Source organism: Ranitomeya variabilis, chromosome 5 (genome assembly GCF_051348905.1).
Source record: "Ranitomeya variabilis isolate aRanVar5 chromosome 5, aRanVar5.hap1, whole genome shotgun sequence".
NCBI lineage: Eukaryota > Metazoa > Chordata > Amphibia > Anura > Dendrobatidae > Ranitomeya > Ranitomeya variabilis.
The window spans coordinates 500,844,281-500,871,678 of NC_135236.1; the positions used below are offsets into that span (position 1 = coordinate 500,844,281).

Genomic DNA, 27,398 nt, shown 5'->3' on the forward strand with positions numbered 1-27,398 from the left:
CGCAGAAGGAAGACCTCTGTACCTACCTGGCCAGGTGTATCCAAAAATTGCTTTCAGGCTGCCGGCTCTCCATTAGGATCTGTTACCAGTACCCAGGTCTGTACTATCAATCCATCAAGTGAAGGAAAAGTAAACTAGAGCTCTTGTGTCATTTAGTGATATTTTGCACCCTGAGTCCTGCACCACAAGGTACACAAAGCCTGACATAAATGGATGCGGTAGCCCTGGGGCCCCGCTCCACCTGTGGGGAGCAGAACCATCCCAGTTGCGTTACCATCAGCCCCAGCAGTCTCCTTTAGCAGCATCGGCCATCCATTGCCGAACACCACAGGTGGTGTCACGTTAAATCCCATATACATATTCCCCATTTTACGGCACACCCAGGGCCACGGAGTCTTGTCACGGCCCCGTGACTTCCCCAAAGAACTGTTTGACCTGCTTCTGAGTACCCCACGGCCCTGGAGGGCGTGTCACATATGTCTGCATGTTCTCTGTATACATTTGTGGTCTATGTATGCCTCTGTATGTATATTCTCTGTGTATACATGTGTCTGTATGTGTGTGCTCTTTGTGTACATATATGTTTGTATATATGTGCTCTGTGTATACATATGTCTATATGCATGTGCTCTGTGTATACATGTGGGTATGTGAAACAAGGTGGTCTGGGGTGGTAGTCCCAGCCGAGTCAACTAAGCCACCGACAGTATACACCCTGGTACCGTGTACAGAAATAGGCAGGACAAACGTGTTCCAGACACAACTGCAGTCCAACAGAGAAACAATTTAATAAAAGGAAATAAAGTACAAACACTGGCTTCCTGCTCTCTCCCTAGCTTCATCCACGGCCGTACCCACAACAGCCACAGTGGCCGAAAGAGGCAGTAGTCCTTACGCTGGAATATGCATGCATGAAGTCCATTCAGCGGGGCACCTACGTAGTCCTAGTGGCCGTTGTGCTGCCCAAAGATCCGGGGCAGCACACAGTTCTCTCCAGAGGCAGACCTCTTCTTTCAGGCCATACTGCCTGGGCTCTGCACTGCAGACAGGGACTTCCTGTCTGCTTGGAGCTGTTGGCTCAGCCCCCTAAATTAACCCTAGACTATCCCTACACTACAGGCATCATACAGTACAATGGTAGAACATTTGAACAAGGCAAACACAGCACAGACATTACAATGATGCAGTATAAAGACATTATAAGCACAGTAAATGAACACAAGACATCAAGACATTAATAAACCATCTGGGTATCGCATCTGTCGCACAGGCCCAGCACCTAGGAGAGAGAGGAGACAATGAGGTTCTCTGCCACCTCCTTACACCCCTCCCTCCTAAAACATGGTCATCCTGGACCATCAAGGCCTTTAAATATGCAACATAGCCTTTAATAAAACAGTGAAACATACAGTCCATAAGTCCATAAATAAAGTATGAAAGTAGTCTTTGAGAATGATACAGTGGCTCGATGGCCCTTTAACACTGGTGGATCCCATTCAGATCCGGCAGTTTCCCCCTCCCTCCTTTCAGTTGACCACAGGCCCCCAAATGGTGGTGGGCTGCATTTCAACATGGGGCTTGTCCAGGGACAGAAATGGGCCACAGTCCAGGGACAACACGGTTCAGTTCTATAGCAATCGCACAAAATCCACCATAATTAACCCCCATGGGGTTTTGGTCCCGTGATCCAGCAAGGGGAGCACCAACGGGTGCAAACAAACTGGGAGGAGGGGAAAACAAATAGACATGGTCCTTGTCCTCTGACCACACTGGATGCCATAGTTCTTTGGCGCCACACTGGGTTCCTTGCCCCTTCAGAGACACAGAGCAGTCCCTGGTATCTCCTTTCTGGGTGCAGCCAGCACCAACACAGTTTAAAAGGGCCGCTTAAGTTCACACATGGCCGCTGATTTGTGTAGGTGTTGGACGAGGACCCACTGGAGGAGTCCCCGCTGTTCCTCTGGCTCCGCACTCCCCCAGCAGTGGTCCCACAGTCCCCAGAGCTTCCGGCTCTGCTGATACATTGACAGAACCCTCACTGCTCTGAGTCGCCACTCTCTCCGAAATACTTGTAGCAACTGCGGCTGTGGCAACCGGATGTTCCACATGCTGAGCCCCTCAAGGTGGATTTGCCTCCCATCCAGAGGCCGTTCTCACGGCCACCGTGTAGACCCCCCAGGGTTTTTGTTCTTTGATGAAGGCCACGTGGTCCCCCTCCTGGAGAGGACCACAGAACGTGAGGGAGCCAGCATTGACATATACTTTGGCTCCAGTTTCCAGCTCCTGCAGAAATTCATAGCCCCTTCTCCGGTTAAGATACTGGACCACACCGTGGGTCATCTGGCCTGCTGCAGTTCCTCCACTGGGGTGCTGCAACTGTTGGACAATACCATGCTCCCTCTGCCTCTTCTCCCGTATCACTTCGTGGATCCAGTGAGCTTCCGCAGCCATGGACATCCGAGGCTCTCCCACACTCCGGCCGCTGGTGTTGGCCAGACAGACGTGGCCGGCAAGGATGCAGGGGCCATCGCCAATGGGGACAATGGTGGAGTAGGAAGCCGAGACACCTCCGGTGACAATGATGGGTGTTGTGAACTCCGTTTTCAGGCTCCCTCTTGTGGTCACAGATGGTATTGTGTGACTTTGGTTTTTTGGCTCCCTGTTATGACCCCAATGGCAGAGGGTCTCAGAAATAATTACTAAGTCTGCAAACACAAAAAACCAGCTCATAGGGCAGTGGTAACTGAGCTGACCATATATCTAATCCTAGCACCACAAATAGCAGCAGCCGGGGAACGTGCCTACGTTGGTTCTAGACGTCTCGCGCCAGCCGGAGAACTAACTAACCCTAGAAGGGAAAAGAAAGACCTATCTTGCCTCCAGAGAAAAGACCCCAAAAGTTGGATACAAGCCCCCAACAAATAATAACGGTGAGGTAAGAGGAAAAGACAAATGTAAGAATGAGCTAGGTATTTAGCAAAGAGAGGCCCACTAGCTAAAAGCAGAATATAGTAAGATGACTTATATGGTCAGCAAAAACCCTATCAAAATATCCACGCTGGATATTCAAGAACCCCCGAACCGTCTAACGGCCCGGGGGGAGAACACCAGCCCCCTAGAGCTTCCAGCAAAGTCAGGAATCACATTTAGTACAAGCTGGACAAAAATAGGAGCAAGCAAATAACCAAAAAACAAAGAAGCAAGACTTAGCTTAATTTTGCACGAACCAGGACCAGCAGACAGGAGCAAACAGAAACGATCTGATTACAACGATGCCAGGCACTGGACTAAGGATCCCTGAAGTTTATATAGCAACACCCCTGGACTAACGACCCAGGTGGGTGCCAAACTGAGGAAAGACAATCCCAGAGTCATATCACTAGTAACCACAAGAGGGAGCCAAAAAGTCTAATTCACAACAGCTCCCCCTGGTGGTTTGGTTTATTATCCTGCGGGTCTGGCTGGATCAGCTGCCTCGTTATTCACCAGGGAGGCTCCTATTTAGCTCTGCTTCACTTCCACTTGTTGCCGGCTGTCAATGTATTCAGTGCTATTCTGATTACTCCTGATTATCTCGTTTTCTGCCTCTTCAGGATAAGCTAACTTCTGTTTGAATATTTTTTGCTCATCTGCCTGCAATACGATTTCTGTGTATGATGAGTCTAGTCCAGCTTGCTAATATGTGATTTCTTTTTGCTGGTAAGCTCTGGGGTACGGAGTTGCTTTCCCCGCACCGTTAGTTGGTGCGGGGGCTCGAGCAATCTCTGCGTGGATATTTTGAATAGGGTTTTTTATTGACCGCACAGTTCCCTTCCTATTTTCTGCTATCTAGTATTAGCGGGCCTCATTTGCTAAATCTGATTTCATCTCTGCGTTTGTGCTTTCCCCTTAACTCACCGTTAATATTTGTGGGGGGCTATTCTATATCTTTGGGGTCATTCCACTGAGGCTAGAGAGGACTTTCTTTCCCTCCAGGAATAGTCAGTTTCTCAGGCCGTGAAGAGACGTCTAGGATTTTTAGGTAACGTTACACAGCTGCCTATAGTTGTGTGCGGATAGGATCAGGTTGCGGTAAATCTAGTTACCACTTCCCCAGAGCTAGTAGTCTGTTCAGTTACTTAGCTAGTCCGACCTGCGATCCTTGCCACTAGGATCATAACAGTACAGCCGGCCGGTAAAGTGTTAATTGCATGGCAGAAGCAGGAGAAAAGAAGCTTGGAGATTATTATTATTATTTTTTTTTTTTTGCTGCCGTGTGTCTAGCTGCTGTGTGTCTGGCTTCTCTCCTCCTCTTAATCTTGGTGTGGCTCTGAGTTCAGCTGCGGATATGGATATCCAGAGTTTAGCCTCCAGTGTAGATCATCTTGCTGCAAGGGTACAAAGTATTCAGGATTTTGTTGTGCACAGTCCTATGTCAGAGCCTAGAATACCTATTCCGGAGTTGTTTTCTGGAGATAGATCTAGGTTCCTGAATTTTAAGAACAATTGCAAGTTGTTTCTTTCTTTGAAACCTCGTTCCTCTGGGGATTCTGTTCAGCAAGTTAAGATTATTATTTCTTTCTTGCGTGGCGATCCTCAAGATTGGGCTTTCGCATTGGCTCCAGGGGATCCTGCATTGCTCAGTGTGGATGCGTTTTTTCTGGCCCTTGGATTGCTCTATGAGGAACCTAATCTTGAGAACCAGGCTGAAAAAGCGTTGTTGGCCCTCTCTCAGGGGCAAGATGATGCAGAGGTGTACTGCCAGAAATTTCGGAAATGGTCGGTGCTTACTCAATGGAATGAGTGTGCCCTGGCTGCAAATTTCAGAAAAGGTCTTTCTGAAGCCATTAAGAATGTCATGGTGGGGTTCCCTATGCCTGCAGGTCTGAATGATTCAATGACTCTGGCCATTCAGATTGATCGGCGTTTGCAGGAGCGCAAACCTGCGCACCATTTGGCGGTGTCTTCTGAACAGACACCTGAGTCTATGCAATGTGATAGAATTCTGACCAGAAGTGAACGGCAAAATTATAGACGGCAAAATGGGTTGTGCTTTTACTGTGGTGACTCAGCTCACGTTATCTCAGCATGCTATAAGCGCACAAAAAAGATTGATAAATCTGTCACCATCGGTACTTTACAGCCTAAGTGTATTTTGTCTGTTACCCTGATTTGTTCCCTGTCATCTTACCCGGTTATGGCTTTTGTGGATTCAGGTGCTGCCCTGAGTCTGATGGATTTGTCATTTGCCAGGCACTGTGGTTTTGTTTTGGAGCCTTTAAAATTCCCTATTCCACTAAGGGGAATTGATGCTACACCATTGGCTACGAATAAACCTCAGTACTGGACACAAGTGACCATGTGCATGACTCCTGTTCATCAGGAGGTGATTCGCTTTCTTGTATTGCATAATTTGCATGATGTTGTCGTGTTGGGCCTGCCATGGTTGCAGACTCATAATCCAGTCCTGGATTGGAAAGCAATGTCTGTGTCAAGTTGGGGTTGTCAGGGAATTTATGGCGACGCTCCTGTGGTGTCTATTGCTTCATCCACTCCTTCTGAGGTCCCTGCGTTTTTGTCGGATTACCAGGATGTATTTGATGAGCCCAAACTCAGTTCTCTACCTCCTCATAGGGATTGTGATTGTGCTATAAATTTGATTCCTGGTAGTAAGTTTCCTAAGGGACGACTTTTCAATTTGTCAGTGCCGAAGCATGCTGCTATGCGGAGTTATATAAAGGAGTCTTTGGAGAAAGGACTTATTCGCCCCTCCTCCTCCCCTCTTGGTGCGGGGTTCTTTTTTGTGGCTAAGAAGGATGGTTCCTTGAGACCTTGTATTGATTATCGCCTTCTAAACAAAATCACGGTCAAATTTCAGTATCCTTTGCCATTGTTATCTGATCTGTTTGCTCGCATTAGGGGGTCTAGTTGGTTCACCAAGATAGATCTTCGTGGTGCGTATAACCTTGTGCGTATTAAGCAGGGTGATGAATGGAAAACTGCATTTAATACGCCCGAAGGCCATTTTGAGTACTTGGTGATGCCTTTTGGACTTTCTAACGCTCCTTCTGTCTTTCAGTCCTTTATGCACGACATCTTCCGCGAATATCTGGATATATTTATGATTGTGTATCTGGATGATATTCTGTTTTTTTCGGATGATTGGGAGTCCCATGTTAAGCAGGTCAGGATGGTGTTTCAGGTCCTGCGTGCCAATGCTTTATTTGTGAAGGGCTCAAAATGTCTTTTTGGAGTCCAGAAGGTCTCCTTTTTGGGTTTCATTTTTTCTCCTTCTGCTATTGAGATGGACCCAGTCAAGGTTCAGGCTATTCATGACTGGACTCAGCCTACATCTGTTAAGAGTCTTCAGAAGTTCTTGGGTTTTGCTAATTTTTACCGTCGCTTCATCGCTAATTTTTTTGGTGTTGTTAAGCCATTGACGGATTTGACCAAGAAGGGTTCTGATGTTACTAATTGGTCTCCTGCGGCTGTGGAGGCCTTTCGGGAGCTGAAGTGCCGGTTTTCTTCGTCTCCGGTCTTATGTCAGCCAGACGTCTCCCTTCCTTTCCAGGTCGAGGTTGATGCTTCCGAGATTGGAGCGGGGGCTGTTTTGTCGCAGAGAAGCTCTGATGGCTCTGTGATGAAGCCATGTGCTTTCTTTTCAAGAAAGTTTTCACCTGCCGAGTGGAATTATGATTTTGGTAATCGGGAGTTGTTGGCTATGAAGTGGGCATTTGAGGAGTGGCGACATTGGCTCGAGGGAGCTAAGCATCGTGTGGTGGTCTTGACTGATCACAAGAATTTGATTTATCTCGAGTCGGCCAAGCGGCTGAATCCTAGACAGGCTCGTTGGTCGTTGTTTTTCTCTCGTTTTGATTTCGGGGTCTCATACCTGCCTGGTTCGAAGAATGTGAAGGCTGATGCTCTTTCTAGGAGTTTTGTGCCTGACTCTCCTGGTGATTCAGAGCCAGCTGGTATCCTCGGAGAGGGGGTGATTTTGTCTGCCATCTCCCCAGATTTGCGACGAGTGCTGCAGGAGTTTCAGGCGGATAGATCTGACCGTTGTCCACCGGAGAGACTGTTTGTCCCGGATAGATGGACCAGCAGAGTTATTTCCGAGGTTCATTCTTCGGTGTTGGCAGGCCATCCTGGGATTTTTGGTACCAGGGATTTGGTGGCTAGGTCCTTCTGGTGGCCTTCCTTGTCGCGGGATGTGCGTTCCTTTGTGCAGTCTTGTGGAATTTGTGCTTGGGCTAAGCCTTGCTGTTCTCGTGCCAGTGGCTTGTGTTTACCTTTGCCTGTCCCGAAGAGGCCTTGGACACACATTTCCATGGATTTTATTTCAGATCTCCCTGTCTCTCAGAGAATGTCGGTCATTTGGGTGGTGTGTGATCGTTTTTCTAAAATGGTCCATTTGGTGCCCTTGCCTAAGTTGCCTTCCTCCTCCGAGTTGGTTCCTCTGTTTTTTCAAAATGTGGTTCGTTTGCACGGGATCCCTGAAAATATTGTTTCCGACAGAGGATCCCAGTTTGTGTCTAGATTTTGGCGGACCTTTTGTGCTAAGATGGGCATTAATTTGTCTTTTTTGTCAGCCTTCCATCCTCAAACGAATGGCCAAACCGAGCGCACTAATCAGACTTTGGAAACCTAGATGTTTTGTTTCTGCTGATCAGGACGACTGGGTGACTTTTTTGCCATTGGCCGAGTTTGCCCTTAATAATCGGGCTAGTTCTGCTACTTTGGTTTTGCCTTTTTTTTGTAATTCAGGGTTTCATCCTCGTTTTTTCTCGGGTCAGGTGGAGCCTTCTGACTGTCCTGGAGTGGATGTTGTGGTGGATAGGTTGCATCGGATTTGGAATCATGTGGTGGAAAATTTGAAGCTGTCTCAAGAGAAGGCTCAGCGCTTTGCCAACCGCCGTCGCTGTGTGGGTCCTGTTGTGATTCGGTTCGTGGGCTCCCCCGGTGGTCTCTTGTGGTACTGGTGTCCTGCAAGATTGCCTTCAGTTCACCTGTTCCTATCAGGATGTGGGAGTATCCTATTTAACCTTGCTCCTCAGTCATTCTAATTCTGGCCATCAATGTATCCAGAGTGATTCTGTTGCATGTTCCTGCTCCCAGTTTTCTGCTCAGCTAAGTTGGACACTTTAGTCCTTAAGTCTATTTTTGTATGTTTTGTCCAGTTTGCACTTATGTGAATCTCTGCAGCTGGAAGCTCTTGTTGGGCTGAAATTACCACTCCAGTGGCATGAGTTGTCACATGAGTTAAGGTAATTTCAGGATGGTTTTTTGAAGGGTTTTGCAGCTGACCGCGAAGTCCTCTGTTGTATCTTTCTGCTATTTAGTTAGCGGGCCTCTCTGTGCTAAATCTGCTTTCATACTACGTGTGTCTATTCATCTGCTCTCACCGTTATTATATGTGGGGGGCTGCTATCTCCTGTGGGGACATTCTCTGGAGGCAAGCCAGGACTGTGTTTTCTTCTACCAGGGGTAGTTAGTTCTCCGGCTGGCGCGCGGCATCTAGAGACAACGCAGGAATGCCCCCTGGCTACTTCTAGTGTGGTGTGTAGGTTTAGCATCGCGGTCAGCTCTAGTTTCCATCACCCGAGAGCTTGTCCGTTTATTCTATGCTTCTGATGTTTCCTTGCCATTGGAAACCATAACAGTATGGCCAGCCCAAATGTTTAATCTATAGGCTGAAGCAGGAGAGAAAAGGAACTGTGTGAAACCTTTTTTTTTTTTTTTTTCCTTCCTCTGAAGTTGCACTCCAGCTCTAATTGCAGTCTCCTGTTTTCCTCTCCTCTTAACCCCTGAATGGCTCAGACTTTATCTGTTGAAATATGGATCCCCAGAGTCTGGCTACCAATTTGAATAATCTTGCCTCTAAAGTTCAGAATATACAAGATTTTTTGTTACATGCTCCTCGGTCTGAACCTAAAATTCCTATACCGGAGTTTTTTTCTGGAGATCGATCTTGTTTTCTAAATTTTAAATACAATTGTAAATTGTTTCTTTCGCTGAGATCTCATTCTGCTGGAGATCCTGCCCAGCAAGTAAAAATTGTTATTTCTTTACTGCGGGGTGACCCCCAAAATTGGGCATTTTCATTGGCACCAGGGGATCCTGCGTTGCTCAATGTGGATGCGTTTTTTCTGGCTTTGGGGTTGCTTTATGAGGAACCAAATTTGGAGATTCAGGCTGAGAAAGCCCTAATAGCCCTCTCTCAGGGGCAAGATGAAGCCGAAATATATTGCCAAAAATTTCGAAAATGGTCTGTGCTTACTCAGTGGAATGAGTGCGCTCTGGCGGCAATTTTCAGAGAAGGTCTCTCTGATGCTGTAAAAGACGTCATGGTGGGGTTTCCTGCGCCTACTGGTCTGAATGAGTCCATGACAATGGCAATTCAGATTGATCGGCGTTTACGGGAATGCAAACCTGTGCACCAGTTGGCGGTGTCTTCTGAAGAGGCACCACAGAGTATGCAATGTGATAGCTTTCTGTCCAGAAGCGAACGACAGATTTACAGGCGCAAAAATCATTTGTGCTTCTATTGTGGAAATTCTACTCATGTTATTTCAGCATGCTCTAAACGAACAAAGAGAGTTGATAAATCCTCTGCTATTGGCACTTTGCAGTCCAAGTTTATTTTGTCTGTAACTCTAATTTGTTCGTTATCTTCTATTGTTGCGGATGCGTATGTGGATTCTGGCGCCGCTTTGAGTCTTATGGATTGGTCCTTTGCCAGGCGCTGTGGGTTTGATCTAGAGCCTCTGGAAGTTCCTATACCTTTAAAGGGTATTGATTCTACACCATTGGCTAGTAATAAACCACAATACTGGACACAAGTGACTATGCGTATGACTCCAGACCATCAAGAGGTGATTCGCTTCCTTGTACTGTATAATCTACATGATGTGTTGGTGCTGGGATTGCCATGGTTGCAAACTCATAACCCAGTCCTTGACTGGAAAACAATGTCTGTACTAAGCTGGGGATGTCAGGGAAATCATGGGGACACACCTTTGGTCTCCATTGCTTCATCTATTCCCTCTGAAATTCCTGAGTTTTTGTCTGATTATCGTGAGGTTTTTGAGGAATCTACTCTTAATTCTCTTCCTCCTCACAGAGATTGCGATTGCGCCATAGATTTGATCCCTGGCAGTAAATTTCCTAAGGGTCGTCTATTCAATCTGTCTGTACCTGAACATGCTGCCATGCGAGAGTATATTAGGGAGTCCTTGGAAAAGGGACATATTCGTCCTTCTTCGTCTCCTCTTGGAGCGGGGTTCTTTTTCATAGCTAAAAGTAATGGTTCTTTGAGACCTTGTATTGATTATAGACTCTTGAATAAGATCACAGTCAAGTATCAATATCCTTTGCCATTGCTGACAGATTTATTTGCTCGCATTGAGGGGGCGAAGTGGTTCTCTAAGATTGATCTTCGCGGTGCGTATAATTTGGTGCGAATTAAGCAGGGGGATGAGTGGAAAACCGCATTTAATACGCCCGAGGGCCATTTTGAGTATTTGGTGATGCCTTTTGGTCTGTCAAATGCCCCTTCGGTCTTTCAGTCTTTTATGCACAATATTTTCCGTGAATATCTGGATAAATTTATGATTGTGTATTTGGACGATATCTTGATTTTTTCGGATGACTGGGAATCTCATGTTCAACAAGTTAGGAGGGTTTTTCAGGTTTTGCGGACCAATTCTCTGTTTGTTAAAGGTTCAAAGTGTGTTTTTGGGGTTCAGAAGATTTCTTTTTTGGGGTACATTTTTTCCCCCTCTTCTATTGAGATGGATCCTGTGAAGGTTCGGGCTATTTGTGACTGGACGCAACCGACTTCTCTTAAGGGCCTTCAGAAATTTTTGGGCTTTGCTAACTTTTATCGTCGATTCATAACTGGTTTTTCTAGCGTTGTCAGGCCTTTGACTGATTTGACTAAAAAGGGTGCTGATGTTGCAGATTGGTCTCCTTCTGCTGTGGAGGCCTTTCGGGAGCTTAAGCGCCATTTTTCTTCTGCTCCGGTGTTGTGCCAGCCTGATGTTTCTCTTCCTTTTCAGGTGGAAGTTGATGCTTCCGAGATCGGAGCGGGGGCGGTTTTGTCGCAGAAAAGTTCAGATTGTTCAGTGATGAGACCTTGTGCGTTCTTTTCTCGAAAATTTTCGCCCGCCGAGCGAAATTATGACGTCGGTAATCGGGAGCTTTTGGCGATGAAGTGGGCATTCGAAGAGTGGCGTCATTGGCTTGAGGGTGCTAAACATCAGGTGGTGGTCTTCACTGATCACAAAAATTTGATTTATCTTGAGTCGGCCAGACGTCTGAATCCTAGACAGGCGCGCTGGTCGTTGTTTTTCTCCCGGTTTAATTTTGTGGTTTCGTATCTGCCAGGTACTAAGAATGTGAAGGCGGATGCCCTTTCTAGGAGTTTTGAACCTGATTCCCCTGGTGATTCTAAACCTACGGGTATACTTAAGGATGGGGTGATATTGTCTGCTGTCTTCCCAGACCTGCGACGTGCTTTACAAGAGTTTCAGGCGGATCGGCCTGATCGTTGTCCGCCTGATAGATTGTTTGTGCCGGATGAGTGGACCAATAGAGTCATCTCGGAGGTTCATTCTTCTGCGTTGGCAGGTCATCCGGGAATTTTTGGTACCAGAGATTTGGTGGCTAGGTCCTTCTGGTGGCCTTCCCTGTCTCGGGACGTGCGTACTTTTGTGCAGTCTTGCGATGTTTGTGCTCGGGCCAAGCCTTGTTGTTCTCGGGCTAGTGGGTTGTTGTTGCCCTTGCCTGTTCCTAAGAGGCCTTGGACACACATCTCTATGGATTTTATTTCTGATCTCCCTGTTTCTCAGAAGATGTCCGTCATTTGGGTGGTGTGTGACCGCTTTTCTAAGATGGTTCATTTGGTGCCCTTGCCCAAGCTGCCTTCCTCATCTGAGTTGGTGCCCCTGTTTTTTCAGAATGTGGTTCGGCTGCATGGTATTCCGGAGAATATCGTTTCCGACAGGGGATCCCAGTTTGTGTCCAGATTTTGGCGGGCGTTTTGTGCCAGGATGGGCATTGATTTGTCTTTTTCGTCTGCATTTCATCCCCAGACAAATGGCCAGACGGAACGTACTAATCAGACCTTGGAGACTTATTTGAGGTGTTTCGTGTCTGCTGATCAGGATGACTGGGTCTCCTTTTTGCCGTTGGCTGAGTTTGCCCTTAATAATCGGGCCAGTTCTGCCACTTTGGTCTCCCCTTTCTTTTGCAATTCAGGGTTCCATCCTCGTTTTTCATCTGGTCAGGTGGAGTCTTCGGATTGTCCTGGAGTGGATACCATGGTGGATAGGTTGCATCGTATTTGGGGGCAGGTGGTGGACAATTTGGAGTTGTCCCAGGAGAAGACTCAACGTTTTGCTAATCGCCATCATCGTGTTGGTCCTCGTCTTCGTGTTGGGGACTTGGTGTGGTTGTCCTCCCGTTTTGTCCCTATGAGGGTCTCTTCTCCTAAGTTTAAGCCTCGGTTCATCGGTCCTTATAAGATTTTGGAAATTCTTAACCCTGTGTCTTTTCGTTTGGACCTCCCAGCATCCTTTGCTATCCATAATGTCTTCCATCGGTCATTATTGCGGAGGTATGAGGTACCACTTGTGCCTTCTGTTGAGCCTCCTGCTCCTGTGCTGGTTGAGGGTGAATTGGAGTACGTGGTGGAGAAAATCTTGGACTCCCGTGTTTCCAGACGGAGACTTCAATATCTGGTGAAATGGAAGGGCTATGGTCAAGAGGATAATTCTTGGGTTACAGCTTCTGATGTTCATGCTTCTGATTTGGTCCGTGCCTTTCATAGGGCTCATCCAGATCGCCCTGGTGGTTCTTGTGAGGGTTCGGTGCCCCCTCCTTAAGGGGGGGGTACTGTTGTGATTCGGTTCGTGGGCTCCCCCGGTGGTCTCTTGTGGTACTGGTGTCCTGCAAGATTGCCTTCAGTTCACCTGTTCCTATCAGGATGTGGGAGTATCCTATTTAACCTTGCTCCTCAGTCATTCTAATGCTGGCCATCAATGTATCCAGAGTGATTCTGTTGCATGTTCCTGCTCCCAGTTTTCTGCTCAGCTAAGTTGGACACTTTAGTCCTTAAGTCTATTTTTGTATGTTTTGTCCAGTTTGCACTTATGTGAATCTCTGCAGCTGGAAGCTCTTGTTGGGCTGAAATTACCACTCCAGTGGCATGAGTTGTCACATGAGTTAAGGTAATTTCAGGATGGTTTTTTGAAGGGTTTTGCAGCTGACCGCGAAGTCCTCTGTTGTATCTTTCTGCTATTTAGTTAGCGGGCCTCTCTGTGCTAAATCTGCTTTCATACTACGTGTGTCTATTCATCTGCTCTCACCGTTATTATATGTGGGGGGCTGCTATCTCCTGTGGGGACATTCTCTGGAGGCAAGCCAGGACTGTGTTTTCTTCTACCAGGGGTAGTTAGTTCTCCGGCTGGCGCGCGGCATCTAGAGACAACGCAGGAATGCCCCCTGGCTACTTCTAGTGTGGTGTGTAGGTTTAGCATCGCGGTCAGCTCTAGTTTCCATCACCCGAGAGCTTGTCCGTTTATTCTATGCTTCTGATGTTTCCTTGCCATTGGAAACCATAACAGGGTCCCCGACTTCGCGTTGGTGATTTGGTGTGGTTGTCTTCTCGCTTTGTTCCTATGAAGGTCTCCTCTCCTAAGTTTAAGCCTCGGTTTATCGGTCCTTATAAGGTTTTGGAAGTCCTTAACCCTGTGTCATTTCGTTTGGACCTCCCGGCATCGTTTGCTACTCATAATGTGTTCCATCAGTCGTTGTTGCGGAGGTATGTGGTGCCTGTTGTTCCTTCGGTTGAGCCTCCTGCCCCTGTGCTGGTTGAGGGAGAATTGGAATACGTGGTGGAGAAGATCTTGGATTCTCGTATTTCTAGACGGAGGCTTCAGTATTTGGTTAAGTGGAAAGGCTATGGTCAGGAGGATAATTCCTGGGTTGTCGCCTCTGATGTTCATGCGGCCGATTTGGTTCGTGCCTTCCATGTGGCTCACCCTGATCGCCCTGGGGGTTTTGATGAGGGTTTGGTGACCCCTCCTCAAGGGGGGGTACTGTTGTGAACTCCGTTTTCAGGCTCCCTCTTGTGGTCACAGATGGTATTGTGTGACTTTGGTTTTTTGGCTCCCCCTGGTGGTTTGGTTTATTATCCTGCGGGTCTGGCTGGATCAGCTGCCTCGTTATTCACCAGGGAGGCTCCTATTTAGCTCTGCTTCACTTCCACTTGTTGCCGGCTGTCAATGTATTCAGTGCTATTCTGATTACTCCTGATTATCTCGTTTTCTGCCTTTTCAGGATAAGCTAAGTTCTGTTTGAATATTTTTTGCTCATCTGCCTGCAATATGATTTCTGTGTATGATGAGTCTAGTCCAGCTTGCTAATATGTGATTTCTTTTTGCTGGTAAGCTCTGGGGTACGGAGTTGCTTTCCCCGCACCGTTAGTTGGTGCGGGGGCTCGAGCAATCTCTGCGTGGATATTTTGAATAGGGTTTTTTATTGACCGCACAGTTCCCTTCCTATTTTCTGCTATCTAGTATTAGCGGGCCTCATTTGCTAAATCTGATTTCATCTCTGCGTTTGTGCTTTCCCCTTAACTCACCGTTAATATTTGTGGGGGGCTATTCTATATCTTTGGGGTCATTCCACTGAGGCTAGAGAGGACTTTCTTTCCCTCCAGGAATAGTCAGTTTCTCAGGCCGTGAAGAGACGTCTAGGATTTTTAGGTAACGTTCCACGGCTGCCTATAGTTGTGTGCGGATAGGATCAGGTTGCGGTCAATCTAGTTACCACTTCCCCAGAGCTAGTAGTCTGTTCAGTTACTTAGCTAGTCCGACCTGCGATCCTTGCCACTAGGATCATAACAGATGGGGCCACAGGAGGTAAGGGGGCAGAATCAAAGCAGAAGGATGGCCAGTCAGGGACTCCTTACTCACTGCCATGCCCGGCAGCAGTCCTCTGGTGCGGCTGCTGGTGCCGGTGATTGCAACCACCATGATCGCCCACAAAGCCACTTCCAGAATCTTCAGGACTCCTCCAGGTTTCCGCCGGGGCACCACCAACTCATCGTACTCCTCAGCCTCCACCGGTTGCTGATGCATCTGCCGGAACAAGGGCTGCTCCTCCAGTTCTTCTGACCACCAAGCCTCGAAGCATATGCCCGTTTCCGCCCGGGCCTTGGATCACCTCCAGTCCTGGTGGCCGATGCCACCATGGAACGCCATGCTGCTCTGCTGCATGATCCCAGGTAGTGATGCCTCTCTGGCAAACATGCTGTCTTGTTTCTTCATGTCCCACCCATTTGTGGGTGGGGTCACTCCCTGCTGCTCCACCCATTTCTTCTGGTCAGGCTGGAAGGATGGCAGCTCCTTCTTCGCCCGCAGCCATTTAGAGCGGGCGTTCTTTACAAAGGGATGTGGCTTTCTTCTTTTGGTGCCAAGATGCTTCTTTGGCGCCCACGACAGGTAGCCTGATCCTCAATTTTGCAGAATATTTTCCCACGCTAGAGTTCATATGAGGTTCTGCCAGCTGGGGGCGCAGCACCGCATGTCTAGGTAGCTACGTTCCCCTGCATTCCACTCATTCCCAGTTTTTACAGCCAGGGGCAGCTGCATTAGCAGGCTCCTGGTTGTTAAATTATTTAACCCCTTCAGATGGATTTACATCATGGGACATGACTGTACGGTGGACAGGTATGGGGTATTGTTGTTTTTTTATTTTAACTTTTTTTCAGAAGACAAGGGTCGACATTTGGATTGAGCGTATAATAAAGCTATTACAAAATCATGTGTATTTCATTATAATACTTTTTTTGCTAATGTGTATGTGTTTTTTTAACCCTTTATTAATGTTGGATTAATAATGGATAGGTGTCTTATTGACACCTCTCCATTATTAACCAGGCTTAATGTCACCTTACATTAGCAAGGTGACATTAACCCATATCCCACAGCTACTCAGGAGTGGGAAGAGAGAGGCTTAGTGCCAGAAAAGGCACATCTTACAGATGCGCCTCTTATGGGGTGGCTGGGGGCAGATGTTTTAGCCAGGGGGGGCCAAAAACCATGGTCCCTCTCTAGACTATTAATATCTGCCCTCAGTCACTGGCTTTCCCACTCTGGCGGAGAAAATTGCGCGGGAGCCCACGCCAGTTTTTTCCGTGATTTAATCCTTTATTTTAACACCTAGAGCTCCCAAATATTGCACACAGGCACTTCTAACATTAGTAGTGAGGAATATGCAAAAATATAAAGGATATTAAATGGTTTACTGTATGTAAACCATGTCTCATATCCTGTCAGGTTTGATAAGGAGATAGCAAAAGCCGGCAATTGAATTATTACCGGCTTTTCTGCTATGTAGCTCTGCATTAAATATAAATATATATATATATGTGTCTCACTGATATATATATATATATATATATATATATATATATACATATATACACAGTATATATATATATATATATATATATATATATATATATATATATATATGCTGTATATTTGAGCCCATGGATCCATTCTATGTCCATCCATTCTATGTCCATTTTGCCAGCCGGCGAGAAAATCTCGCCGTACGGATGCCATACGGATGACACACGGAGATCACTGTTCAGGAACTTTTCTGCATATTACGCTTATAAAAAACGGACCGTATTTCCCTACGCTAAGTGTGATGCCGGCCTATAAAGTATACGTCTGTAGTGATATGGATTATACTTTGTAATATAGAGTGGTATTTCATTATCTTTCAGGATCTTAATGACAATGGGCCAATTTTTTCTCAAGCTGAATACAACTTTGCTGTAAATGAGAGTACACCAGGTAAGAAAATTGTTTTGTAAACAATTTCAATATCTACAAAAACATTTTGTTAATAAGTGCTATAAGAGACTTACAATAAAGTTTCTAGAATTAGTTGTGCAAATTGCATTTTCAGAGAGGAGGAGGACTTGAACTCTAGTGCCACCTATTGGAAGTAACAATCCTAAAAGTCAAAGTTGACCCTTTAACGAGCCTTGTCATATAATAATAATCTTTATTTTTATATAGCGCTAACATATTCCGCAGTGCTAAATTCCCTATCAGTATGTCTTTGGAATGTGGGAGGAAACCCACACAAACACGGAGAGAACACACAAACTCTTTGCAGATGTTCTCCTGAGTGGGATTAGAACCCAGGACTCCAGTGCTGCAAGGCTGCATTGCTAACCACTGCGCCACCATACTGCCCTACATATCACTTAAGATAAAAGCCAATCCAGAATCTCAATTTGCAGACACAGAAATGTAATTGTATGGAATTGTTTGCAACCATTAAAGGACACCTTCTTGGGACACTACTAATGAGTAGTGTTCTATATCTGATGTTGCATTGTGAAGCCATTGTCCATTAAAAGCATTGTTCCTAAGGAAAAATAAGTTTGTAATATGGTCATACATGGAGCACCATAGGGAAATGAGTCTGTCTCTCAAAAATTAATATTTAAAGTAAAAAAAAATAGTGTAATGCCAGAATCCCTGTGTGCCTCGTCTTCTCCCTGATAGGAACGCCGACATACTCACCATCCTGGCCACGCTTCTGTTGCGGGCATCTGTCACAGCTTGCTTGTCTCCGTGCCTGCTCATGCCTCACAGGTCTCAAGGCATCTTGCCTAGTGTGAGTGCGCTTCCTGTTTCTTAAAGGGGTAGTGCACGCGCTCCTGAGTTGTCCCCAGTAAATAGCTGAGAGGCATCTGGTATTTAAGGCACCCTATTGGGAGGTGCCTGTTCAACATCTAGGACTTTAATGTCTATTATGTCTTTAAGTCTGTTGTAAGGTCCTGTCTGTACCCGAACCTCTCCCTGGGCCTGTCTGGCCTGGACCTGAACTCTAAACCTGTACCTTGTATCTGATCTTGTCTGAACCAGCTTTCCCGCATCTGTATGGCTTGGACATGATTCATGAACCTGTTTGTGTCTGAACCTGGACTTATTCCTGTTGTACCTCAGAATCTGTTATGTCTGATTCTGGACCTGTCTCTGAATCTATCTGTGCTTGAATCAGTATTTGCTTCCACACCTCCTTGTCTGAATCAGTGCCTCCCTACAAACCAGCTGTGTCAGAAGCAGTCCCCTTTCTTAAAACCTGCTGTGTCTGAATACTGATTTCACACATGCTGTGTGTGCATCAGTCCCTATCTCTAAACCTGCTGTGTCAGAAGCAGTACCTTTCTTAAAACCTGCTCTGTCTGAATCTGTACCTATCTCTAAACCTGTTGTGCCTGAGCAACATTAAGGATCAGTGTGAACACTTGCTGCTTCATTGTAAGGTCCCTGTATTTGTCCTGTATGAACCTGACCCAGTCTGTCCTTTCTGTATCGGAACCTGTCCACACCTGCGGTTCCCTGCCTGTTCGCACCTGTGGTTTCCTGCTTGTCTGCTCCTGTGGCTCTGTACTTGTCAATTACTCCTGCGGTTCTGTTCCTATCTACACCTGCAATTCTGTTCCTGTCCACTCCTGCGGTTCTGTTCCTGTCTGCTCCTGCAGGTACTTGTCCATGCCTGTGGTTCTCTGCCTGTCCGCTCCTGCTGCGCTGCACTTGTCCACTCCTGCGGTTCCGTTCCTGTCCACACTTGTGGGTCCATTCCTTTCTGCACCAGCAATTCCATTCCTATCCACTCCTGCGGTTCCGTTTCTGTCCGCATCTGCGGTTCCGTACCTGTCCGCTCATACGGTTCCCTGTCTGCACTTGCAGTTCCCTGTCCGTCTGCACCTGCGGTCCAGTTCCTCTCCTGCCAGTGATTTAGTTCTTCCTGAACTGTTTTGGTCCGTCTTGTCTGAACTAGGTCTTATCCTTTCTGCTGTACCTGTTTCTGAACTCGTCCTGACTGTAGCTGCCAGTGACCTAGTTCTTCCTGAAAGTGTTATGATCCGTCTCGTGTGAACTAGGTCCTATGTGTTCTGCTGCACCTGTTTCTGAACTTGTCCTGCCTTTACCTGCCGGTGATCTAGTTCTTCCTGAAGGTGTTCTAGTCTGTCTCATCTGAACTAAGTCCTATGCGTTCTGCTGTACCTGTTGCTGAACCCATCCTGCCTGTTCCTGCCAGCACCTGCCATGTCTTTGTATCTACCAGCATCCATTTCTCCTTTTAACCAGTTCCTGTCCATGCAGTCACTCCGACTCTGAGCCTCTGTACCTCCCTAGGGGTCAAGGGTCGTGTGTCTGAGGTCTGTCCTGCAGTAGCATCTGGCATCCATCTGGAGCTGAGTCTAACCACATCATCAGGGGCTCTAGCGAAGAGTCAGGTGTTTGCCTAGTTATGCCCCTCCAGGCTCTTCTCGGTCCACGGCACAGTGGGCCACACTCAAGCTGAACACATAGGGGACCTTTAGCTTTCACTAATGAATCTGTATTCATTATGAAAATGGGGGTGCTCTGTGCACCGTCTTTCCTCGTCTCCTCCTGTAATTTCATTGACAGTAGAACTTTACCAAGCGCGAGCACTGCTTGAACAGAAACCTCAGACGTTTGTGCACATAGTGAAAACACACAGCACATTTCTGCTGCTGCTCCGCAGTAAAAACTCCTTTTAACAATTGTTTTTAATCTATTGTTGTAATAATATTAGATTCTTAAATGGTAAATTTATTGTATTACTGTATCATAATTATTTCCTTTTTTAGGTGCTTATGTCGGGAGCATACATGCCACTGATCTAGATCAGACTGAAATAAATAATCGTATCAGTTTTAGTATTTCCCAAGGTGGATCTGGGAACTTTATTATACGTGGACAAAGACAGGCTTTGGGAGAATACCTTGGGATCCTAACTTTAAGTGACCCTTCTTTGATGCTGGATTATGAAACTCAGAATATGTACACTTTGATAATAGAAGCTGAGGACAATGGAAGTCAGGATGATAGCAATACTGCAATTGCCACTGTCTTTGTAGAAGTACTTGACCTCAATGATGAGCCACCAAACATAGATCCATCTTCTCTGGGAGATCTGTACTTATTTGAGAACAACACAGATGGACCAAAATGGATTGCAACATTAATTGCAACTGATCCTGATACTCAACACGACCTTGAATTCCAGAAACTTGATATGACCTGCTTAAAAAATGGAGAAGATGTGGGCAGTATATGCTATGACTGGCTATGGCTAGCACCCAATGGAGAACTGTTTGCAAATCATACTGAAGATGTTGATTATGAAGTATGTGATCTTATGGTGATGCTTTTACGTGTGGAGGACAAGCTGACCTTTATTGGAGACAGATACAGCCAGAATGGTGTGTTTACCTACCATTATTGTTAAAGGGTTATCCCCAAAATCACAATTTAGTCTTATAAGAATGTACATATATAGATATTCATTTGTGCCAATATATCTCATTTTTAAATCTACCCCATTTTGCACACATCACCCTAAGGACGCCCCTCCAAGATCTATTTGTCTTTTAGCTGCCATTGGATTTTTGCTACTGTATGTCCATTGCTTCTGGTCTATGTATCATGTACTGTGAATGCAGTCTATTTCATCTGCTTTCCAGTAAAGCTCTGCTCTGCTATGCCTCCACCGCTGACATGAAGTGTATTCAATATTTAGAATATACTTGCTTCTTCTATACACAATATGGTCTAGTTTATTATTGTGTCAGCTTGATTTTATCTTCTGGCTCATACTTCAATATAGCTGCAGGCATATTTTTACATCACTGATCTCTTTGAAAAAGAATGCATCAGCCCTGTGCTCCGCTCTGCTGTGCCTGCACAATAGAGCACTGCGGAGCAGAGACCAGCATATGAGCTGTGTTTGGTGTCTGCTGACAGATTGGCTATGTGTAACTGCAAATGCTGCTCCGTTGATGCATATGGCAGGGGATTAACTTCTACCATATGCGTCAACAGAGCAGCATTTGCAGTTTCACATCACTGATATGTCAGCAGGCATCAAACACAGCTCAGCTCTGCTGCTCTTCGCTCTGAAGTTTGTTGTGTAGGCTGAGAAGAGTACAGAATTGTAGATCTAGCTGCCTTGAGCCAACTAACAGACTGATTATGTAAAAACATACATGCAGCCATATTGATTCAAATGGCAGAAGCTAAGCTAGGTCAAGTTATATACAGGAGCATTCATTGCACAGAGGAGTACAGTGTGTTCTAAACATGGATTAGCTTCATGATGTGCAATATATATGTATTATATGCGGCTAAGCTGAACACAGTATATCTGAGTTGTGCTGGAAGTCTGTATTATTCCATGAATTTATTAGTCAGTTGGCTTCCAGCACAACTCTGACAGTCAGAAAGGTTAGTCAGGAGCAACAGTAAAGACAGGAGACGTCTTAAGTAGAGATGAGCGAATTTGATCAGGTCCCTGCTTATTCGGCAAGCTAAAGCGCTTACCTCCTGAGCTGCAGAGGGAACCCGGTTACCTGGAGCACTCCTGCTGATCAGCTGTTCAGTCACCACACATGCATGGAGCTGTTTATTAACAGTAGGTATATTTTTACTATGGTTAGTGACAAATAGTGACATTGATGGAACAACCTTATAATGTCATTATTAATTTTCTTAAATTTGTAAAAATGACATTTTTAGCTATTTAAACAACAATAAGGATTTTCCCTTTGGTTTCCTTACCCACAGTGTTAATTATATAGACATTTGTGTTCTATCCCTGAAAATCATGGATAGAACACCAGCCCGAGTCATAGATATCTGAATAAGGCTTTAGTTTGTATTGTATTTTCTTGGAAGTAGTATACTTGTAATATTTGATAACTTATTCACAAAACATGTTAACTTTAATTGACACATTCCATTTTAATATGTGAATTATTGACCTGTGCTGTGCGATACTGAAATGCCTTACTTACCTATACAAGCTCTAAGTCTCTTTTTTACATCTAGTGAGCCAGAGAGTGGTGATACAAGATGTGAATGATCATGCTCCTGAATTTGAAGATGTCAATAAAGCATTTGGTATGTATATTTATGTATTACAGGTCACAAGCCTTTTATAGCAAGTGGTAATGACTGCAGGCTGTTGAGTTATTTTTTATTGCCAAAGATTTTAATACAATGGATCTGGTATAAAAGGTTCTATTTGGAAGCACAAAAATAAGGAGCTTTATACAAGATTGTGATAATTGAAAAATCTCTCCTACATCCCTCTAAAATTGCTTTTTTCACTCACCTTTTCACCTGTAAGATTCTGGATAGTTTTGTCCCAATACCACTTTTTTATATGGGTAGAGCTAAGGTGTGACCGAGGCGTAGCTAGGGTGTTATGCCATAAATTGTCTAATTCATGACGAACTGCGGCATTACCTACTCCAGAAATCTCACCAGACAAAGTCTAGTCCACTCTTCAATGGAATAAGATTTTTGGCAGGGCACAGAGAGATCATGTCACTTGTCAGATGCTCTTGATATATTAAGAGGCATGTGCCTTTCAATTAATAAAGAGCGTCTGACTCTTACAGCGCCTTCATCAAGAGCTGGGAGAAAAATAGCTGGTCTTGATGAATCGCAGCCATTGTGCCCTAGTACCTATGTATAATTCCTGTACATCAAAAGTCGATATTGAGATCTGTCTCATGATCCATCTGCAGTGGGGAAAATAAGTATTTTACACACTGCCGATTTTGCAAGTTTTCCCACCTACAAAGAATGGAGAGGTCTGTAATTTTTATCGTAGGTACACTTCACCTGTGAGATACAGAATCTTAAAATAAATCCAGAAAATCACATTGTATGATTTTTACATAATTACATTGCATTTTATTGCATGAAATAAGTATTTGATCACCTACCAACCAGCAAGAATTCTGGCTCTCACAGACCTGTTAGTTTTTCTTTAAGAAGCCCTCCTGCTCTTCACTCATTACCTGTATTAATTGCACTGGTTTGAACTTGTTACTTGTATAAAAGACACCTGTCCACACAATCAATCACACTACAACCTCTTCACCATGGCCAAGACCAAAGAGCTGTCTCAGAACACCAGGGACAAATATGTAGACCTGCACAAGGCTGGGATGGGCTACAGGACAATAGGCAAGCAGCTTGGTGAGAAGACAATAATTGTTGGCACAATTATTAGAAAAAACACAAGATGACTGTCAATCTTTCTCAGTCTGGAGCTCCATGTAATGTCTTGCCTCATGAGGTAAGTATGATTCTGAGAAAGGTCAGGAATCAGCCCATAGCTACATGGGAGGACCTGGTCAGTGACCGGAATAGAGCTGGGACCACAGTTTTAAACATTACCATTAGTAACACACTATATGCCATCATGGATTAAAATCCTGCAGGGCACTTAAGGTCCCACTGCTCATGCTAGCAAATGTCTAGGCCGGTTTGAAGTTCACCAATGACAATCTGGATGATCCAGAGGAGGCATGGGAAAGGGTCACATGGTCACATGAGTGCAAAATAGAACTTTTTGGTATCAACTCCACTTTCAGTGTTTGGAGGGAGAAGAAGGATGAATACAACCCAAGATCACTGTCTCAACCATGAAGCATGGTGGGGGAAACATCATACTTTGGGAGTGCTTTTCTGCAAAGGGAAAGAATGACTGCACCATATTGAATGGAGGATGGATGCGGTCATATGTAGCAAGATTTTGGCCATCAACCTCCTTGCCTCAGTAAGAGTATTGAAGATTGGTCATGGCTGGGTCTTCCAGCATGACAATGACCCAAAACACACACCCAGGGCAACTAAGGAGAGGCTTCTTTCACACTTCCATCTGTACGGGACCGTCACGAAGCGTCAACCCGACGTACCGACGGAAGTGTTTGCTTTCACATTTCCGTCTGCGTTGCCGAGCAGGAAAGATCGCGAGAGCGATATTTCCTGCTGGGCATGCGCATTGTGAAAAACTGGATGCGATGTATGTAAAAACGTTCCTTTGAACGTTTTTCAGAGATGACGGTCTGCCAAAACCCGACGCATCCAGTGGACGACGCATGCAACGTATGGCCATACATCGCAATGCATAGCTAATGCAAGTCTATGGAGAAAAAAACGCATCCGGAGGGCAACTTTGCAGGATGCGTTTTTTCTCCAAAACGACGCATTGCGACGTTGGCCAAATGATGGAAGTATGAAAGAAGCCTAAGGCTTCTTTCACACTTGCGTCATCTGGCGGCCGTCACAATGCGTCGGGGTGACGTATCGACGGATGCGTAAAAAATAGTGAAAAATGGATGCAACGCATACAGTATTTCAACGGATCCGCTAGACGGTTCCGTCGAAAAACTAGATCCGTTGCATCCATCTTGTCCGTTTTTACCATCCGTTTCATCCGTTTTTTTTGACAGATCCATTTGAAGGGAAACCTATATATTGACTGTTTTTACACCCCTTCTTTGACAGGGTTTAGAGAAAGTGGCAGAGATGGAAGGAGTGCTTGTGAAGATTGCGACCATATCTTCTGATGTTATTTTTGAGACCAATAGGCTGGCAATAATAGTTCACAGGCGCACGCAAACACACAGAGATTCTGGCTGGATGCTGGCAGGAGTCTTGCTGGCACATTTGGGGGTGACGCCCCAGGCCAGGTTTATATAGGTTTGGGGCTGTCTGGCCAATTGGCTACTAAATCCTGATTCTGAGCATGCTCAGTGTAAAAAAAGTATTCCAGTGCTGGATTCCATCATACGACATGTCACGACGGATCCTGCGTCCATAGGCTTCCATTCTAGCCAACGACTTATGCTGCAGGATCCGTCGCGACACGTTTTTCCAACGCAGACAAAAAACGTTACATTGAACATTTTTTTCCAGACGACGGTTCGCCAAATTCCAACGGATCCAGTGCACGACGGACGAAACGTGTGGCCATATGTCGCGATCCATCGCTAATACAAGTCTATGGGAAAAAAACACATCCTGCAGGCACATTTGCAGGATGCGTTTTTTTCCCAAAACGACGCATTGCGACGGAGGCTAAACGACGCAAGTGTGAAAGTAGCCTAAGACTTTCTGATACTGAATGAACCCTGAACCCATCTTGACCTCTAAATGCTGCAATTTTCAGTGCCACAGGAAGTAAAGCATCCCAAAATCATCACTGAGGCACTGCCATGCTTTTCTGTAGACAGGGTATTCTTTTTTTAGTATTCTTCATTCTTTTTACTACCGCTGGTCCATAGGCTGTAAAAGTTCCAGTTTTCTTTCATCGCTCCTCAGAACAGAATTTCAAAACATCTGTGGCTTATTTATATGGATTTGAGCCATAGACTGCTCTACGAAGTGCTAAAGATGAGTGTCATGAATGGGTTGAATAATTGTGCAGTAATGATTAAAATGGGCATTTTTTGTTGAATTTTAAATAAGAAAACATTATTGATATGTTATGTTGTGGTATTTACATTGTTCTTATTTTACAGGTTTATTGAAAACAGACGAAAATTTGAACTTTCGCGGATAAATCTAATTTGCAATGGGTTTCTAAAAATGTGAAATGCAACTGTAGATAGGGTTTCTGTACCAAGAGCAATGAGGCTACAGAGCTCTCTGCCTGAAAAACAAATAGTATAGCTTAATTAATTCAAAGAGTTTAAAATTGGCCTGGATTCCTTTCTTGTTTGGAAAATCGACTTCTCTAATATGGATGTTTTTTGCCTCCCATTGGATCAGTTTGCAGAATATTAGGATGAGCCAGACTTATTTATGTAAAACCTATATATTTGATTCAACCTTATAAACTGTTACAATGAATAAAGCATGGTTACTATTACACTTATATCTTTTCAGTGGTTATACCTGAAACTGCTGTTATTGCTACTCAAGTGGCCTATGTGGAGGTAATTAATACATTTTGTATATATTGTTCATTTCTTACTGAGCTTTAAAGATTTACCTTACTGACTAGTAGTCAAATGTATAACATAATGAAAAGAGTTACATAGGTTGAAAAAAGACCTAGGTCCATCAAGTTCAACCTTTCTCCACCAATTGTCTCATTTTAAAAAAAAAAACATTTGATAACGTATATTTATGTGTGTGACAATAATACTGCCTAAACAATGCTCATAAATTCTGGTATTGTCTTATTTTACTGAACATGACGGCATGGATTTCCCACTGAGGAACAAATTGTAAATTTGAAATTCTCAAAATCGATGGTATTTGCACTTTTTCAGTGTGGAAATTTAAACCATAAAATATTTAATAATTCTGTCACACTCAAAGTTGTCTGTAACGTATTTTTCATGTTTTTATGATACTGTTACTGTATTGAACAATTATATAATTTACAAGTGTTTTTTTCCCCATCAAGGCTACTGATAAAGACAGCGGAAAGAATGCTGAATTAGTCTTCTCCATTGAGAAAGTGGAATTCATTTTCTCCAACAGTGAAATTCAGCAACTTGGAAACATCTTTAGCATAAGCACTATTTCTGAAAACAACAAATACACTGGTTCTGTCAGGTCTGTTGCGATAAAGCAGATAATCAGCATTTCAAAATTGTTAGTTTATATGAATTTTACTTTTTTGACCTCATTTATTTTTTTAATGTACAGAGTTGCTAGCAATCTGGATAGAACCCTGAAGGGTCAGTACCAAGTCACAATTAAAGCAGAGGATAGAGGGATCCCTTCACTCAGCACTATCCGCTCTGTAATGGTAAGACTCTAGATATGAATGTTTGCTCCAAAGATTTGAATATTTTGTTGGGGCATAAAAACATGGGGCAGGCAACCAACTATTGTGGGCATACACACATAAAGTGCAGAGACCTGGCAGCTGTTAGAAAATTACCAGGGGACAACACAGATATAATCCATAATATACTGTACAGTTGTGTGAAAAAGTGTTTGCGCCCTTCCTGATTTCCTATTCTTTTGCATGTTTTGTCACACTTAAATATTTCAGATCAGCAAACAAATTAAATTATTAAACAAAGATAACACAAGTAAACACAAAATGCAGTTTTTAAATGAAGGTCTTTATTATTAAGGGAAAAAGAAATCCAAACCTACAGAGCACTGTTTGAAAAAGTGATTGCCCACTAAACCTAATAATAACTGGTTGGGCCAACCTTAGAAGCAACAACTGCAATCAAGCATTTACGATAACTGGCAAATAGTTTTTTACAACGCTCTGGAGGAATTTTGGCCCACTCATCTTTGCAGAATTGTTGTAATTCAGCCACATTGAAGGGTTTTTTGAGTATGAACCACGTTTTTAAGGTCATGCCACAGCATCTCAATCAGACTAAGGTCAAGATTTTGACTAGGCCACTCCAAAGTCTTAATTTTGTTTTTCTTAAGCTATTCAAAGGTGGACTTGCTAGTGGGTTTTGGATCATTGTCCTGCTGCATAACCCAAGTGCACTTCAGCTTGAGGTCATGAAT

At 44.6% G+C, this 27,398-nt stretch overlaps 1 protein-coding gene across 1 annotated transcript in view; it reads left to right on the forward strand.

Annotated features, from left to right (window-relative positions):
• The window catches only part of CDHR2 (cadherin related family member 2), a 239,739-nt gene that overhangs the window by 159,709 nt on the left and 52,632 nt on the right, over positions 1 to 27,398 (forward strand). The window contains exons 18-23 of the mRNA XM_077265704.1: positions 16,784 to 16,853; positions 19,697 to 20,311; positions 21,936 to 22,007; positions 25,794 to 25,843; positions 26,320 to 26,471; positions 26,565 to 26,667. Of these exons, the coding sequence (XP_077121819.1) occupies positions 16,784 to 16,853; positions 19,697 to 20,311; positions 21,936 to 22,007; positions 25,794 to 25,843; positions 26,320 to 26,471; positions 26,565 to 26,667 (1,062 nt within the window). The remainder of the gene's footprint in view (positions 1 to 16,783; positions 16,854 to 19,696; positions 20,312 to 21,935; positions 22,008 to 25,793; positions 25,844 to 26,319; positions 26,472 to 26,564; positions 26,668 to 27,398) is intronic.